The sequence below is a fragment of the Sminthopsis crassicaudata genome, chromosome 3, assembly GCF_048593235.1.
Source record: "Sminthopsis crassicaudata isolate SCR6 chromosome 3, ASM4859323v1, whole genome shotgun sequence".
Taxonomy (NCBI): Eukaryota; Metazoa; Chordata; class Mammalia; order Dasyuromorphia; family Dasyuridae; genus Sminthopsis; species Sminthopsis crassicaudata.
This window is the reverse complement of record NC_133619.1, coordinates 260346822-260362493: the sequence shown is the minus strand read 5'-3', so window position 1 is coordinate 260362493 and position 15672 is coordinate 260346822. Positions and strand designations below refer to the sequence as shown.

General features: G+C 34.1%; 1 protein-coding gene and 1 long non-coding RNA gene across 8 annotated transcripts in view; one reads left to right on the top strand and one right to left on the bottom strand.

Annotated features, from left to right (window-relative positions):
* Window positions 1–10913, bottom strand: part of LOC141561251 (uncharacterized) — a 48444-nt gene extending 37531 nt beyond the window's left edge. Inside the window, exon 1 of the long non-coding RNA XR_012488003.1 lies at window positions 10826–10913. This is a non-coding gene — a long non-coding RNA (uncharacterized LOC141561251). The remainder of the gene's footprint in view (window positions 1–10825) is intronic.
* A 31-nt stretch (window positions 10914–10944) lies between these two features.
* Window positions 10945–15672, top strand: part of DOP1B (DOP1 leucine zipper like protein B) — a 139457-nt gene continuing 134729 nt past the window's right edge. The window contains exons 1-3 of one of the 7 annotated variants that reach the window (XM_074300596.1): window positions 10947–11151; window positions 14181–14370; window positions 15072–15236. In XM_074300596.1, the coding sequence (XP_074156697.1) occupies window positions 15099–15236 (138 nt within the window). In that variant the 5' untranslated portion in view covers window positions 10947–11151; window positions 14181–14370; window positions 15072–15098. Of the gene's footprint in view, window positions 11152–14126; window positions 14393–15071; window positions 15237–15672 lie in introns of all 7 variants that reach the window. The other 6 variants (XM_074300595.1, XM_074300594.1, XM_074300593.1 and 3 more) reach the window with 6 other exon arrangements.

Below are 15672 nucleotides of genomic sequence, written 5' to 3'. Positions count from 1 at the left end.
AATTCATTAAAGAGAAAAACTTCTTATAAAGCACATCTGGCCAATGGGGAAAAAAAATACAAAAATTCACTGGGGGAAAAAAAGGATTCCTTAAAAAGCAAATGTTTGATTGGTCAAATGGAAAAGGAGGTACAAAAACTCACTGAAGAAAATAATTCCTTAAAAATTACAATCGGGCAAATGTAAGCTAATGACTTCATGAGACACCAAGAAACAGTCAAAAAACATGAAAAATAGAAGAAAATGTGAAATATACCATTGACAAAACAACTGACTGATAAAGAAAAGATAGTTTAAAAATTATTGGACTACCTAAAAGCCATAAGAAATTTACAAAGAAAACTCCCCTAAAATCCTAAAATTAAAAGATAAAAAAAAATCAAGAGAATCAAACAATCACTTACTGAAAGATATCCCAAAATGAAAATTCTCAGAAACATTAAAGCCAATACCCAGCAAAAGAACTCTGGGAGATGATTATGAACCACTACATAGATTCCCAATCCCTCTATTTTTGTCCACCTGCATTTTTTATTTCCTTCACAGGCTATTACTACATTATTTCAAAGTCCGATTCTTTTTGTACTACAAAATAACTGTTTGGGCATAAATACATATATTGTATTTAACTTATACTTTAACATATTTAACATGTATTAGTCAACCTGCCATCTGGGGGAAGAGGTGGGGGGAAGGAAGGGAAAAGTTGGAACAAGAGGTTTTGCAATTGTAAATGCTGAAAAATTACCTATGCATATATCTTGTAAATAAAAAGCTATAATAAAAAATTTTTTAAAAATATTAAAGCCAAATTCCAAAGCTCCCAGATTGAAGAGAAAACATTGCAAGTAGTCATAATGAAGCAATTCAAATATCATGAAGTCATAATCAGGATAACATAAGATTTAGCAGCTTCTACATTAAAGATTGAAGGGCTTGGATAATCAACTAGAATTACAACCAAGAATCCTCTGCCCAGCAACACTGAGTATATATAAGATTCAAGAGAAACATAAAAGTAAAATATGAAAGAGAAATCATAAGGGATTCACTAAGGTTAAACTGTTAAGATCCCTACACAGGAATATGGTATGTGTAACTCTTAAAACTTCATCATTATTAGAACAGTTAGAGGGAATATAGATAGAGAGCATAGGTATAGGTTGGCTATGATGGGATGATTTCCAAAAAGTAACATTAATGAGTAAGAAAGAGGGATGCAACAAGAGAAGAATGAAGGGAGAGGTAGCTTGGGACAAATTATCTTACATAAAAAATAAAACGAAAGTTAGAAGAAAAACAGACTTTTCCTGAGGAATGGGGGAAATGAAAAATAAAGAGGGATAAATGGGGAAAAATAGGATCAAGGAAATATATAGTCATAACTGTAAATGTGAATGAGATGAACTCACCCATAAAACAGAAGCAGACAGCAGAGTGTACTAGAAACCAGAATCCAACAATATATTGTTCACAAGAAATACATTTGAAACAGATACAGAGTAAAAGTAAGGTGTTGAAGTAGAATTGATTTTTGCTTCAGCTAATGTTAAAAAAAAAAAAAAGGAGTAGCAATTTTGATCTCAGATTGCAAAATTAGATATAATTAAGAGATAAACAGGGAAACTACATTTTGCTAAAAGATAAATCTAAACATATATGCATTAAATTTTATAGCATTTAAATTCTTAAAGGAAAAGTTAAATGTTATAGAAGGAAAAAGACAGTAAAACTATACTTAGGGGGAAAATCAAATTTGCCCTCTCAGACCTAAATATATCTAGCCATAAAATAAATAAGAAAGAAGTTAAAGAGATTGATAGAATTTTAGAAAAGTTAAATATTATAGACCTCTGGAGAAAATAGAAACAAATATACAATTTTTTTCCAGTGGTACATGACATCTACACAAAAACTAACCATGTATCAAGCCATGAAAATCTTACAACCAAATACAGAAAAGCAGAAACATTAATTGCATCCTTTTTATACCATAATACAGTAAAATTACATTCAATAGTAATAAACATGTAACTGAAGAGTGAATTCATCAACAATGAAGAGGAAACAAAAGCAATTATTATGAGTCATCTACCCAATAAAATTAACAACCTAAATGAAATGGATGAATATTTATGAAAATAATAAATTTCTCAGATTAATAGAAGAGAATATAGAAGGTTTAGATAACTCTGTCATACAAAAAGAAATTGGAGAACCCATAAATGAGATCCCTAAGAGTTCCCCAGGGTCAAATGGATTCAATAAGTGAATTCTACCAAACACTTAAAGAACAATTATTTCCAATACTACCAATATAAAGACCAGAGATGAATTAAAAAAAAAAGTGACATTCAATTCAAGAGAAATATAAAAAGAGAAATAAATCATAAAGGATTTGACAAGGTTAAACTGTTTATAGTCCTATATGAGAAGATGATTCAGATAACTTCTAAGAACTTTATCATTATAAATATAGCAAAAAGAGTCTACCTACATAGTATAGAAGGAATGAATATGAGTGGATGGGATGATCTCAAAAGAACAGAGGGGGTGAGAAAAAGGGAAAGAAAATCTCGCATAAAAGAAGCAAGCAAGGAAGAGTTTTTATAGTGGAAGGAGAAATGGAAGAAGCAGGCAACAATTAAACATCTTATCTGGAATGGTTCAGGCAGGAAAGAATACATATACACATCTACATCCATTCCAGCTGGGTGTAGAAATCTTTTATTCAACAAGAAAGTAAAAGGCAGAGGGAAAAGGAGGTAAAGTGTGCTAAGAGGGAGGAGCTTTATGGGAAGCAGTAGTTAAAAGCAGAACAAACTTTTAAGCAGGACATTAAAAATGACTAGAGAATAATAAACAAAAGAAAATGAAATTGAAGAAAATATAGTAATCACAATTGCAAATGTGAAAGAGATGAACTCACCTATTAAAATGGAAATAGATAGCAGAATGGATTAGAAACTGGAATTCAATATGTTCAAGAAACACTTGAAACAGAAAGATATACAGTTTTTAAAAAAGGAGTGATGGGCCTGTCAGATTGGTTAAGATGATAGGAAAAAATAATGATGAATGTTGGAGTGGCTGTGGGAAAACCAGGACACTGATACATTATTGGTGGAGTTGTGAAAGAATCCAACCATTCTGGAGAGCAATCTGAAATTATGCCCAAAAAGTTATCAAACTGTGCATACCCTTTGATTCAGCAGTGCTACTACTGGGCTGGGACCTGTATGTGCCAAAATGTTTGTGGGCAGCTCTTTTCGTAGTGGCTAGAAACTGGAAAATGAACGGATGCCCATCAATTAGAGAATGGTTGGATAAATTATAGTATATGAATGTTATGGAATATTCATATTCCATATGAATTATCAGCAAGATGAATACAGAGAGGCTTGGAGAGACTTATATGAACTGATGCTGAGTGAAATGAGCAGAACCAGGAGATCATTATACACTTCAACAACAATACTGTATGAGGATGTATTCTGATGGAAGTGGATATCTTCAACAAAAAGAAGATCTAATTCAGTTCTAATTGATCAATGATGGACAGAATCAGCTATACCCAGAGAAGGAACACTGATAAATGAGTGTAAACTGTTTGCATTTTTGTCTTTCTTCCCAGGTTATTTTTGCCTTCTGAATCCAATTCTTACTGTGCAATAAGAAATTCAGATCTGTACACACATATTGTATCTAGGATATACTACAACACATTTAACATGTATGGGACTGACTCCCCTAACATGTAGGGGAGGGGTTGGAGAGAAGGAGGGGAAATATCAGAACAGAAGTGAGTACAAGGGATAACGTTATAAAATATTACCCATGCATATGTACTGTCAAAAAAAATTTATAATTATAAAATCAATTTTTAAAAAAGGAGTGATGGGGGAGGGGGGGACTGGAGCAAAATATTATGCTTTGCCTTAAGTATGAAAGGCAGAAGTAGAAATCATAGTCCTGAACAAAGTAAAAGCAAAAATTGGTCTAATTAACAGAGAGAAAAAGGAAAACTACACTTTTCTAAAAGATACCATAGGAATATCAATACTAAACATATATGTACATGGAATATTATAGAAATGGAATAGCATCTAAATTCTTAAATAAAAAGTTAAATGAATTACTAGAGGAAACAGCAAAATTGTACTAGGAGCTGACTGCTCTCAGAAATATATAAATCCAATCATCAGATAAATAAGAAAAAAGTTAAGAGATCAATAGAATTTAAGAAAAGTTAGATATGGTAGACCTTTGGAGAAAATTGAATGGGAAGAGTGTTGGAATCCAGCTCCAGTGAATATGGAGAGTGTGAATGAATATCCAAGGACAGAAGATATGCTTTGCAATCCCCTTTTAGTAATCTAAGGGCTAGGGTTTATATACTCTTTAAGCTAGTATTTACATTATTACTATCTCCCTTCAGGTGACAACATACACCTTTCAGGGTTAATGCACAATCCATACTTTGACTTTTCAGTATCCACCTTAACTATCAATACTAAGGTACTTAACAACACAGAATTGTAGATAGCATGATTGTGATGCTCACCAATACCAACAAAATAGTTGTGATTTTATCAACACCAACTAATGTTTTATCAACATCAACTTATCAAAACACTGTAGTAAATAGCAGAAATTGTCATACTAATGTATTTCCCTCAAGTGTGTCTTTAATTCATTGTTAAGGGGTTAAAATGCCTCATTCCAGTGGCATGCATTCTCCATCAAGATTATCCTACATTTATCAAGTATGTCTTTATAATTCATTGTTAGGGAGATGGTGAGCCAATAGTTCCATTCCCTCACCCTAACAGAGAGCAGGTCTCAAGTAATATCTGGACCGGACTCTTCCTGTTCATGGACTTATTTAATATTGACCCTCTACAAAAGAGAAGAGATTTTACCTTTTTCTTAGCTGTGCATGGCATGTTTACAAAAATTGACAATTTATAGGGTAAAAAATAATCTCCCAATTAAATGCAGAAAAGCAGAAATATTAGTTTACTCCTTTAGGACCATAATGCAATAAAAATAGCATTCAATAAAAGTTCTTAGAAGCATTAATTAAAAATTACTCAAATATTAAGTAATCTAATTGTAAAAAACTGATGGGTCAAAGAATAAATCATATAAGCAATCAATAATTTCACTAAAGATAATAAAATAAATCAATAAAACAACATACCAAAATTTGTGGGATACACCCAAAATACTTGAAATTTTCTTTTTATTGTTCTCACTCTAAGGAATAAGTTTCTTCATTATAAATGAATGGTCTCTTGATAGAATACAGCATTGTTTACACTCATTCTTGTTCAGAAACCATTATGAAATAAGAAAAAAATTCAAAAAGAATGATGGAGGCTAGCTAGTGCTCTCTTCCATAATTTGAATTAAATATATAACAAAACTGCTAAAAAGAGTAGTCCATTCAAAGTTATAATTATAAAGAATCTTACAATGAACTCCCTCTTTCCCTTTACTGGAATTTATGACATCCATATAAAGGAAAGACATATTTCCAGAGGAAATTCCACTCTAATCCATCTGGACCTATACAGTCAAGAATTAGCCTGATTCCACAGACTCTTCTTCACCTTCTATTAAGGTCATTAATCTTTAAAAAGATGTATTCTATGGGAATCAAAGAATGTGGAATGTTGAAATATTCCTTAACAAAAACTTTTGCTATATTCCTCAATTTATAGAACAGTTTCCTTGTGACTCCCCTCAATTTGAATGACTTTTTTTTTTTATCTAAGGAAAGCAAGGAAATATTATATTCATTTTGCAAAGTGCTTTTATGGACATTACTAGAAAGTGGGGTTTATATATGTCTATATGTATGTATGTATTGTTTTGCTGTACAATTTTGTCCATGTAGGTTGTGTCCATATGAGTCAACCTAGATGTGATCTTGGTCTGAAGTGAAGAAAGAATAGATATCTCTAGAATCTTTTCCCCACACCCTTCTCCAAGGGAGATTTTGGTTCCTGACAAGAGAAGTAATAGCTTGGGGCCAAAGGCTGGCCCCACTGTTCTCCTCAGAGAAAAGGATGCTGGATTAGAATTATGGCTATCCATTCCCTTAACTATTGATATTCTAGGGAAAATAATTTGTAAGTTCAAGTTATGCCTCTCATCACTATCCCTTAATGGGGAAAAATATAAATATTTATCTAAATTATGACTCCCTTCCTGCCAGATACCAATTCTACAATTAATACACATAACAAATAGTCATTTAATCAAATTGTTAGCAAACATACACATGAAAATATATACAAGACAATACTCAGAATGAATAAGCTGTCCCATTGGCCATGATATAACTTAGCTTAAGAAAGAGTCTCAGATCTCAGCTAAATACCCTGAAGTCTCGAGTGGAGCAAGCTGGGAAGAGGGATATGTCACAGATTTTTGGCTACCTACATATCACCTTCTTCCCAGAATCTTTCTCTTTCTCCTTAAACCTAACACACACACATAAACACATAAACACGCACTCATACATATATATTATATACATATGTATACAGATAATATACACACATTTTTTTATACCACACTATATACCTATATAGTCTGGAAATTTTATGCATTTTTATAATTAATAATACTTATTATTATTATTATCATATGCTCTTTAATGGAAAATGTTCCAATTCCCACCCAGCCTGACACATAACTTATGTTGAGGGAAAAAATATCTCTTCTCTTTGAGTTTTAGCTTCCTCTTTCTTAATCTGCCTCCTTGTATTAATACACTCATGTTAAATGGATACCTGGGTTTTTAATAACAGTTCCAAAATGCATAGCAATTAAAGGAATACTGCCAAGAAGACAAATGGCTTTTTTTCCTCATCCTCAAGAAACATACCCCTCCTTCCAAAAGATAAGAAGGGAAACAAGAAGTGAGTAGTTAAATAAGGAACTAGAGAGCAGTTTCTCAGTTCCAGGGGAGGGGAGGGATTAAGAGGGGAAGACAGTTAATGAGATCTGATCTCTCACCAACCCCCATGGTCTTCCAGGTTTTTTTTGTTCTCATTCTGTAACCCCCACATACACACACACTCTTCTCTACACTGCTTCATGTGACTGACATTTCTCCGGGCACCTTCAAAATCAAATGCCACAAAAACAGGGAACTCTGAGTAATGTCTGGACTCCCAAAGGAGGATACTTCTGGTCTATCAAGTCTCCATGGTAATAAAGCTACAAGGACTATATAATTAACAAATATGAGTTTAGTTTCCTAAAGAGTTAAGACTGGACTCTGAGGAAGAAGCAACTGATTGACCTCATGACATGAATGTCATTGTGGATATACATGTGCAATCAGGTAAGAGATCAGACAAAAAGAGTTAAAGGAAAAAAATAGAAGAATGCTTGTTGGTAATCCTTTGCTGAGGGATAATGAGACAGCTATCTATCAATCTGATAATAACAATAAAAGAATTTACAGGCTTCTTTGATCATGACAGAAACTTGTAAAATCTGATTGTATGTACCTATTTCTAATGAGTCACTTAGATGTCAATGCATAAAGGAATCTAGAAAGACATGCTGACCATGATGAAGTCTTTGGCAAGAAATTGAAGACCTTAGAGACATAGTTGATGCTTTTATCATCGCTGCTTATTAAAAAAAGGTTTCAGAAGAAAAGAATAGATTTAAGAAGTGAACAATTTAACAACTAAGCCTGGCTTTCTACCTAAAGTATAGACTTGATGAGCTTTAGTACTGATAGGTAGGGGTGGAGTACATCTAATAAACTAACAATAATTTACTTGCCCAGATTTTTGCAAATCTAATCAAAAAAGAATTTAAATTGAAAAGCAAAAAGAAGGGAGGCAACTGCCTACATCTATTTACCTGGCTTGATATAACAAAGTAATTACGTTGTAGATAGAAGAATAACAGTACAGATGCTGAGAAATTCACTAGAGACAGAATGCAGGAAGTTAAAAATAAAACATATGGTCTTACAAATGCTAAGAATTTGAACAAGCAAGACTAATAAGATGTAAACAAAAGGAAATAAGTTGATCTCATATATATCACTAAAACTTGGCAAGATGTGCCTAAAATATGGTTCTGGAAGGGCATATTTTATTGTTTTTCTAAATAATTTTTTACTGATGTATCTTTTTATATAATTATCACTTTACAATGACTTTTCCCCTCCTCCCTTACTTTGTAACAATGAAGGAGAATTAGGCAAATCAAAATTTTATGGTAGCTGTATTTTTTTTAGTTCATATAATATGCAACTGCTGTGGAATTTCTGCTTTGTGGATTTTCACAAAGCAGAAATTATAAATGTAAATACATGGATTTTATTATATTTAAGCACAGATTCAGGTCTCAGGGAAGAAAAATAAACCTGAACAAAAAACTATATTCTATAGACAAAATTATATCAAAGTTACAGAGAAATAATTCTTTTATATATTATAATCTTGACCATTCTTTTAAATTTTTTTTTAATCTCATGTTGGGGCAGCTAGGTGGCGCTGTGGATAGAGCACCAGTCTTGAATTCGGGAGGACCCGAGTTCAAATCTGTTCTCAGACACTTAACACTTCCTAGCTGTGTGACCCTGGGCAAGTCACTTAACCCCAGCCTAAGGGAAAAAATAAAAAATAAAATAAAAATAAAAATCTCATGTTTTCTTCAATTTCATAAAAGTTGAAAAAAACTTTATTAAACAAAATCATAATTCCATACATTCCCTAAGGAAACAAACCTAATTATTAGACTTAGATTCATAGATTAAACTACATTTAGAAGATTCATAATGAGCTGATTGAGAAGAGAAATTTACATGTCACTAAGATAACAGTTGGCATCCTTTTTTTTTTTTTTTTTTTTTTTTTTAGCTTTTTTTCTGAGAGATTTTTGAGACCCTAAGTAAATTTTCATATCCCATGAGACAGGTTTTAGCCAACTTAATAATTTCCTAATTAGGAAACTACTCCCCACATAATAAAAAATCAGTCAAAGAAAATAAAGTATCTTATAACAAAACCAACACATTGTTGGTACATAACAATGCATGCCATCCTCTGAAGTCAATGTTGATCATTATGTTGACTGAATTTCTTAAGACCTTTAGTGCTTTCCCTTCTTGATTTATACTATGCAATAAGCAATAATCCATTATATCCACATATCACAAATTATTCAATGGTTCCCTAATTGAGGGGTATCCATTTTGCTTCCAATTCTTTACTTTTACAAAAAATGTTGCTATATATTTGTACTGCTGCCTTCCCCTCTGTCCTTAACCATTGTAGGTAAAACAGTACATTTGGTATAGTTCTGAATTGTGATCCAGAATGTTTGACCCAATTTGTCTTCTCACAGTCCATAAATTAAGCTGAAAAATTGTGACACAATCAGTATACAGAATATTAAGTTATAAGATAATGAACAAATACAGTCCATAAAAAGGCTTTAGGCTCCAGGTTGTCCCTTAAATCTGGGGAAGTCCAGTCATTAGTCATTTGTGGCAGACTTACTGAAGAGAAGGAAGAGAATTTTTCTTTCCTAAGCTGTAAATGGCAGCCAGTGCAATTTACCTAGAGGGTGTTGTCCAATCCAACAGCTTGACTGTTGAAGTTTAAGAGAGTTTGAGGCATAATTGAGGGAGGAAATGATATACTCTGGATGCACATAGATACAGCAAGGCAGGAAGAGGGAGAAAACAGCTTCAAAGAAAAAACCTCTGGCTGCAGGGAAGAGCAACAGCTAAGTAAGACCTGACAATTCAAAGTAGAGATATGGAGAAAAGCAGATCCTGCAAAGCTAATTAAGCAATACAAACCAGAACAGATGCTGCCCACAATGCATGTGTGAGTTCTCTACAAAAGAAAGGCTTCCCAGACACCAGGGATGTTATATTTGTCACATATGTATCCTGCAAATGTGCCTCCATTATCAATGTACTATTCTTCCTAGGTTGCAGTGCCCCAGAAACACATAAAATGTACCCTAGCTGGGATTTTTTGTTTGTATGCTTGTTTGTTTTGTCATTTTAGTAAATTCCTTTGCTTTACCCTAATTGTGCCTATTACACTGTTTAATGAGAATCATCCAGGTGCTACAATGTTAAGACTTCAGACTCATAGTGTTATTCCTAGATCCTGAGAGTAGGTTTCAACCCAAATATGAGGAAGTAGCCTTATATGAAGGCTATTATATTTTAGGATTTTTTTCTTCCTGAGGCAATTGGGGTTAAGTGACTTGCCCAGGGTCACACAGCTAGGAAGTGTTAAGTGTCTGAGGTCTCTAACTACTGCACTATCTAGCTGCCCTAGGATTCATCTTTTGGAAATGTTAAGGCAAAACGTATGCAAAGTAGGGATGTCAAAGACAAAGGAGGCTGCGTTGCTTCCAAAAATTATGCGAATAAATTTGAATTCATGTTACCAAAACGTGACGTTATCTTATTATTGATAACAATTCCACACTTAGGTATCTTTTCTCTACACTTTCTACCCTTCCTCTCCTGCTGCATCTCTAGGGCTACAGAAGTTTTACGGTCCTCCAGAAGATGACAAGCAGGCTCGCCTTTGGGATATGAAACTGGTTCTTCCGGTTACTTCCTTTGTGTGAGCTCTTGCTTTTCCTCTCCGCCCCTGAGACACCAAATGCTCACTAAAGCAGTAGATAGAGCTTATTTTCTTTTCTTCTCACAGACTATTCCCCTCTCTCAGCTCCAACCTGAGTAGACAAGCCTTCGCCACCTTTGTCTCTCGCTCGGGATACACGCAGTAAATACCTCCCTCAGCTGCAGTCTCACCTGGAAGGAAGAGAACACTGGGAGGTAGCAATTGGTCAGCCTTCACCTCTTCCACAATAGCTTCATAGGCGAGCGCCTCCTACTACCCCTGTATACGTGCCCGCCCCTGCGTCCCGAGGACCTTTCCTATTGGATCGCTGGGGAATCTATGTGAGCACAGTGGTGGAGCCTTAGAGAGCGAAGAAATTGGATGAGAGACTGGGCGGTTTCCTTTCCCCTAGATTGCTGTTGGCATACAATTTTGTAGCTACCATCGGAGAAATTGCGTTGGGAAGGTTGTTCACCGCTCTCCGGGGCCTCTTCCTCTGGCGGGGACCGTGATTTAGGTAGGCAGCCTTCCTATTGTTTGCTGCAGTGCAGTAGCTGGTTTTGTACACCCGCCTAGTAAGAAACTACCCTACGTAACCACTGGGATGAGGGTGGGGCACCTGCTTGGGGACCCACCTTCTCCCAATAGGGGGTTTCAGGTGCGGCTCGTGGTCCAATTCTTGTCGTGATCGAGGTGTCTGAGGCAGTTATATTTCTGTCATTCTTGTCAAACCGAGAGGTCCTTTGCAGGAGGAAGTAGATAGGGAAGAATGCCTTCCGGATTTCCACTTTAATAGAGGAAGAAAGGGGGTGCTTTGAAAATATTTCCTTTCTTAACTATGAGGAAGTCATTAGCTGTTGCTAATCTCTGGGCCTGATGGGGCAAATCGTCCACCCTCCCTTTACTCTAGGTGACACTGTTAAAGATGAATGCGTAGTGCCTGTCACATAGTAGGCTCTTAGTAAGTGTTGCCTATACACTAGACAAGCAGAAGAGTAGATTAAGTTGAGTGGCTCTGTGTGTGTGTGTGTGTGTTCATGAAAATAATCCCTTGAAAAAATAAACCCTTTGCCCTGAGGAGATCTAAATGTTTTAAGAGATGTACCCCAGAACAATGAATTCTTTAAGGTTCCTAAAGTGTGCGCTGTGACTTTAATTTTTACAGTATTTACGTTTACATCCAACATAATACAATCTTCTGAGCAAAGGGATTGTGAAGATATCACATTTTTCGTGGTTCAGTCATTTTCAGTAGTCTGACTCTTTGTGACCCCTTTGTGGTTTTCTTGGCAAAGATAACTGGAGTGATTTGACATTTCCTTCTGCAGCTCATTTTACAAATTAGGAAACTGAGGTAAACAGGATCTGAAGGCCTATCAATAGCTCCCACCAAGCTGCATAAATAACACTGTTATGAAAAATAAACCTCAACCTAGAAAAAACTTTTATAGTATTTTATCTAGATTATCTGTAAATTTTTTCCCCTTTATCCCAAGACATTTAGTTGTGGCTGCTTTAAAAAAAAAAAATTATTTTCAGATAGATTTGTTAGCACTTTAAAAGATCCAAACTCAGATTTCCCACACCCTTACATATATATTTAGTCAATCGATCAAGAGGTATTTATTAAATATTTGCTATTTGTCCTGAAGACTCTGATAGTTATGCAGTAATTTAAGTTTTAATGTCAGAATCAAGACTGAGCATTTTTTAAAAATAATAAATATGTTTGCAGAGGGTTTCTTTATAATTATTGGTATTAGCTTTATAACTGCTAGTTGAATGAATTCACTGTTTCTGAATTTCTGTATGAATGCCTTAGAAATGTCAGTTTTCTATTAGTACATAGATATATAGCAGTATGTAGCTTTTATCATATATGGACCACTCTGATGAAATAAAACAACTAAAGTCGGTTATTTATTGCTAGAACAATCAGCCAGTTAATCAGTTAACTTTAAAATAATATAGCCAGAAATGAATATTATATTTAAAAGAGCTGTTAATGGTAGGAACTTTGAGGATTTTTCTTTTTTTATGGGTTGTGGGTGTAACTAATTTAAATATCATTTCCACACTTGATAGCAGATGTATTGACTTTGCTTGGTCTCATCCATCAAACTTCTAATCTCAATCAAAAAGTTAAATTGTTTACACAATTTAGGAGCTTAACTATTTCCTTTAGCATTTTTATCTTTTGGATATCAATGCTGAAGTCAAACATAATTGACTGACTTGTTTCTGAAATTACCAGTGACCCACTATGCTAATCTCCACTCCTCCCAAACTTTCCTAGATTGAGCTAGTCATATCAAATAGTACTTTAAGAAAAAAAAAATACATTTATGTAGCCAGTTCAAAAACACTACTTTCTCAGTCTACACTTTCCACAAGTATGCTTTTCTCCTCACCATACTAATTTATTTCTGATGACCTTTTTTTCTCTTCTCAATTTCTCTTCAGTTCTGTCACCACTCAAATCAGACTACTGTAATCTATCATGGCTTCACAAAGCCATTTTACTACTACTGCTTACTCCAGATGTCTGTTCTTTGGCTCTAATGAGATCCTTTTAATATCAGTAAACATTTTTACTACAACCTACTAAATAACCGGTTGCATCTGCCTGACCCTTTCTATAAGAGGTTGCTTAGTATCTACTAGCCATTTACATCAATAGTTTTTCTGGGTATGTTAATTATCCATCATTACTGGTTTTTGGTTATTTTGGGCTGTAGCCAGGAAACAGCACATTGCCCCCATATAATATTTTGTCTGTGGGAAATGATTGGCTAAAGTTAAATGAAGTGTGTGTGTGTGTGTGTGTGTGTGTGTGTGTGTGTGTGTGTGTGTGTGTTTAAGCAGGCTGGAACAGTTAGATATTGTTAGGTGCTTAAGAAAATTATATAGAATTGAGTAGAGGGATCAAAGGAACTAAATATAGTACTTTTTAAGAACTAGAAGATTTTTTTGAGGAATAATTTGGTATTTGAAGACTTTTCCTTTAAATCAAGGATTAAAAACTTAGGCTAGAATAAACATACATGCCCATAAAAAGTACATAAAAAGGATATTGGTATAGAATAATATCAATGCAACATTTTAAATACAAATTATCAAACATTACTAATTGACAATCTAGGGAGAACAATACTAATATTTCATTTATTGGGATTAATATCAGGCCCTCTAGAGCTCTAGATTTCTTTATGTATTATTCCTGTAATTCTGTAAGCTCTAAAAAGATTGTAGAAACTCAACAGAGAAAAAGTGTTTGGAAAGTAATTTTAAAGACTCAAAACAAGGAATGAATAGCCTGAGAAGGTACTTGGATCCTAGATTTGCTAAAAGTGACATTGAGAGTTGATTAAAGATATGATTTGCATATCCAGGTAATTATTGGCTTAATGAATATTATGTACTTAAGCCTTCTTTTCAACTTTAAGTTCTTTTTTGTAATATTCTCTCTAAAATGTAATATTCTCTGTTGAGGTTTTCTTGGAGTCTCTGGAGGCAGCCTTCTTTTCAGTTCATTAATCACCACAGGTGGAGCCAGGCGTTAAAATCCAAATCCTTTATTGTATCCTTCAAAGTCTTGTCTCCTTCACTTGGGGCTCGGCTAGTTTTTTCTGGAGGCCTTCCGGATCTTGGTTTCAGTGAAGAAGCAAAGGAGAACAGAATTTCTCTGGTCTTCCCTCATTCAGATTCTGGCTGAGCTTGTCCGAGCTTATCAAAGGTGTGAATCATGTAGAACTATAGTAAGTATTAAGAACAAGTACTGAACTAGAGAACTGTTAAGCATCAAGCTAAATAACCATTGTTTCTGTCAATTCCACTGACTTAGTACCTTGTAAAAATCTTTTGTTTCAAGTTCAGAGTTGTGGCCCATAACACTTTTTTTAAAAAAATAACTTTTAAGTCTTTTTGCTTTCAAAGTATTGCAGATTTTTAAAATTCTTTTTTTTCTCAGAAAATTGATTTAGCATTAAATATTGCTCTAAATCTCAAGTTATATCATTATGTCAGGAATGTGATTTCATCCACCTATGTAAATTGAAATTTTTCTGCAGCTTGTTAGCTAAATCTTGGAGAAGTATTTCCTATTATAAAACTTAAATTACTAAATATAAGGTCAGCATCAAGAAAACCTATTTTTTAATCTGGCTTTGTTTTTGCTTTGAAGGAATAAGAGAAAAATGCTTATTTTGTGTTGGTAGCTTGCCATGTCTTTGGTGGCATTGCCAAGTTTCCCAAAATAAATCATTCTGTTAATAAAATAATTTTAAGTATAAGCAAAATTTTCTGTAAAATTATGGGTATAATTGGTATAATTTTTATATACTGATATGTTTTATGATGTTTTTAATTTATTTATTCCATCAGCTATATAATAAATGGACATTTGTTTTTTATTTTGTTCTTTTCTACTGGCTTCAGGTTCCTCTCCAACTGTGAGGATGTAAAATGGATCCAGAAGAGCAAGAGCTGTTGAGAGATTACAGATACAGAAATTATTCTTCAGTGATTGAAAAAGCTTTAAGAAATTTTGAATCATCAAGCGAATGGGCAGATCTAATCTCTTCACTTGGTAGACTCAATAAGGTATTTGAGGAGTATATTTAATTAGATTAAGTAAGGGGGGGAACAATACAAAATTTTTAAAGTAACCACAGCTAGGTTTCTATTGATGGAATGTGTATTTACTCTGTCTAGTCTAAACTGTAATGTTGAACAGAAAATACAAGTTTTTAAAAAATTCTTTTTAAATTGAAATGACATTTTGTTGTTGTTGTTGTTGTTTTGCTGAAGAAATTGGGGTTAAGTGACTTGCCCAGGATCACAAAGCTAGGAAGTGTTCTGTGTCTGAGGTCAAATTTGAATTCAGGTCCTCCTGACTTCAGGGCTGCTGCTCTATCCACTGGGCCACCTAGATGCCCCTGAAATGGCATTTTAAAAAATTGTTTTAGTCCACTTTTTCCTTGTCACTTTAAGTAGCACATAATCTTCAAAGATTTTTTCAGATAAAGCAGGTTCTAGA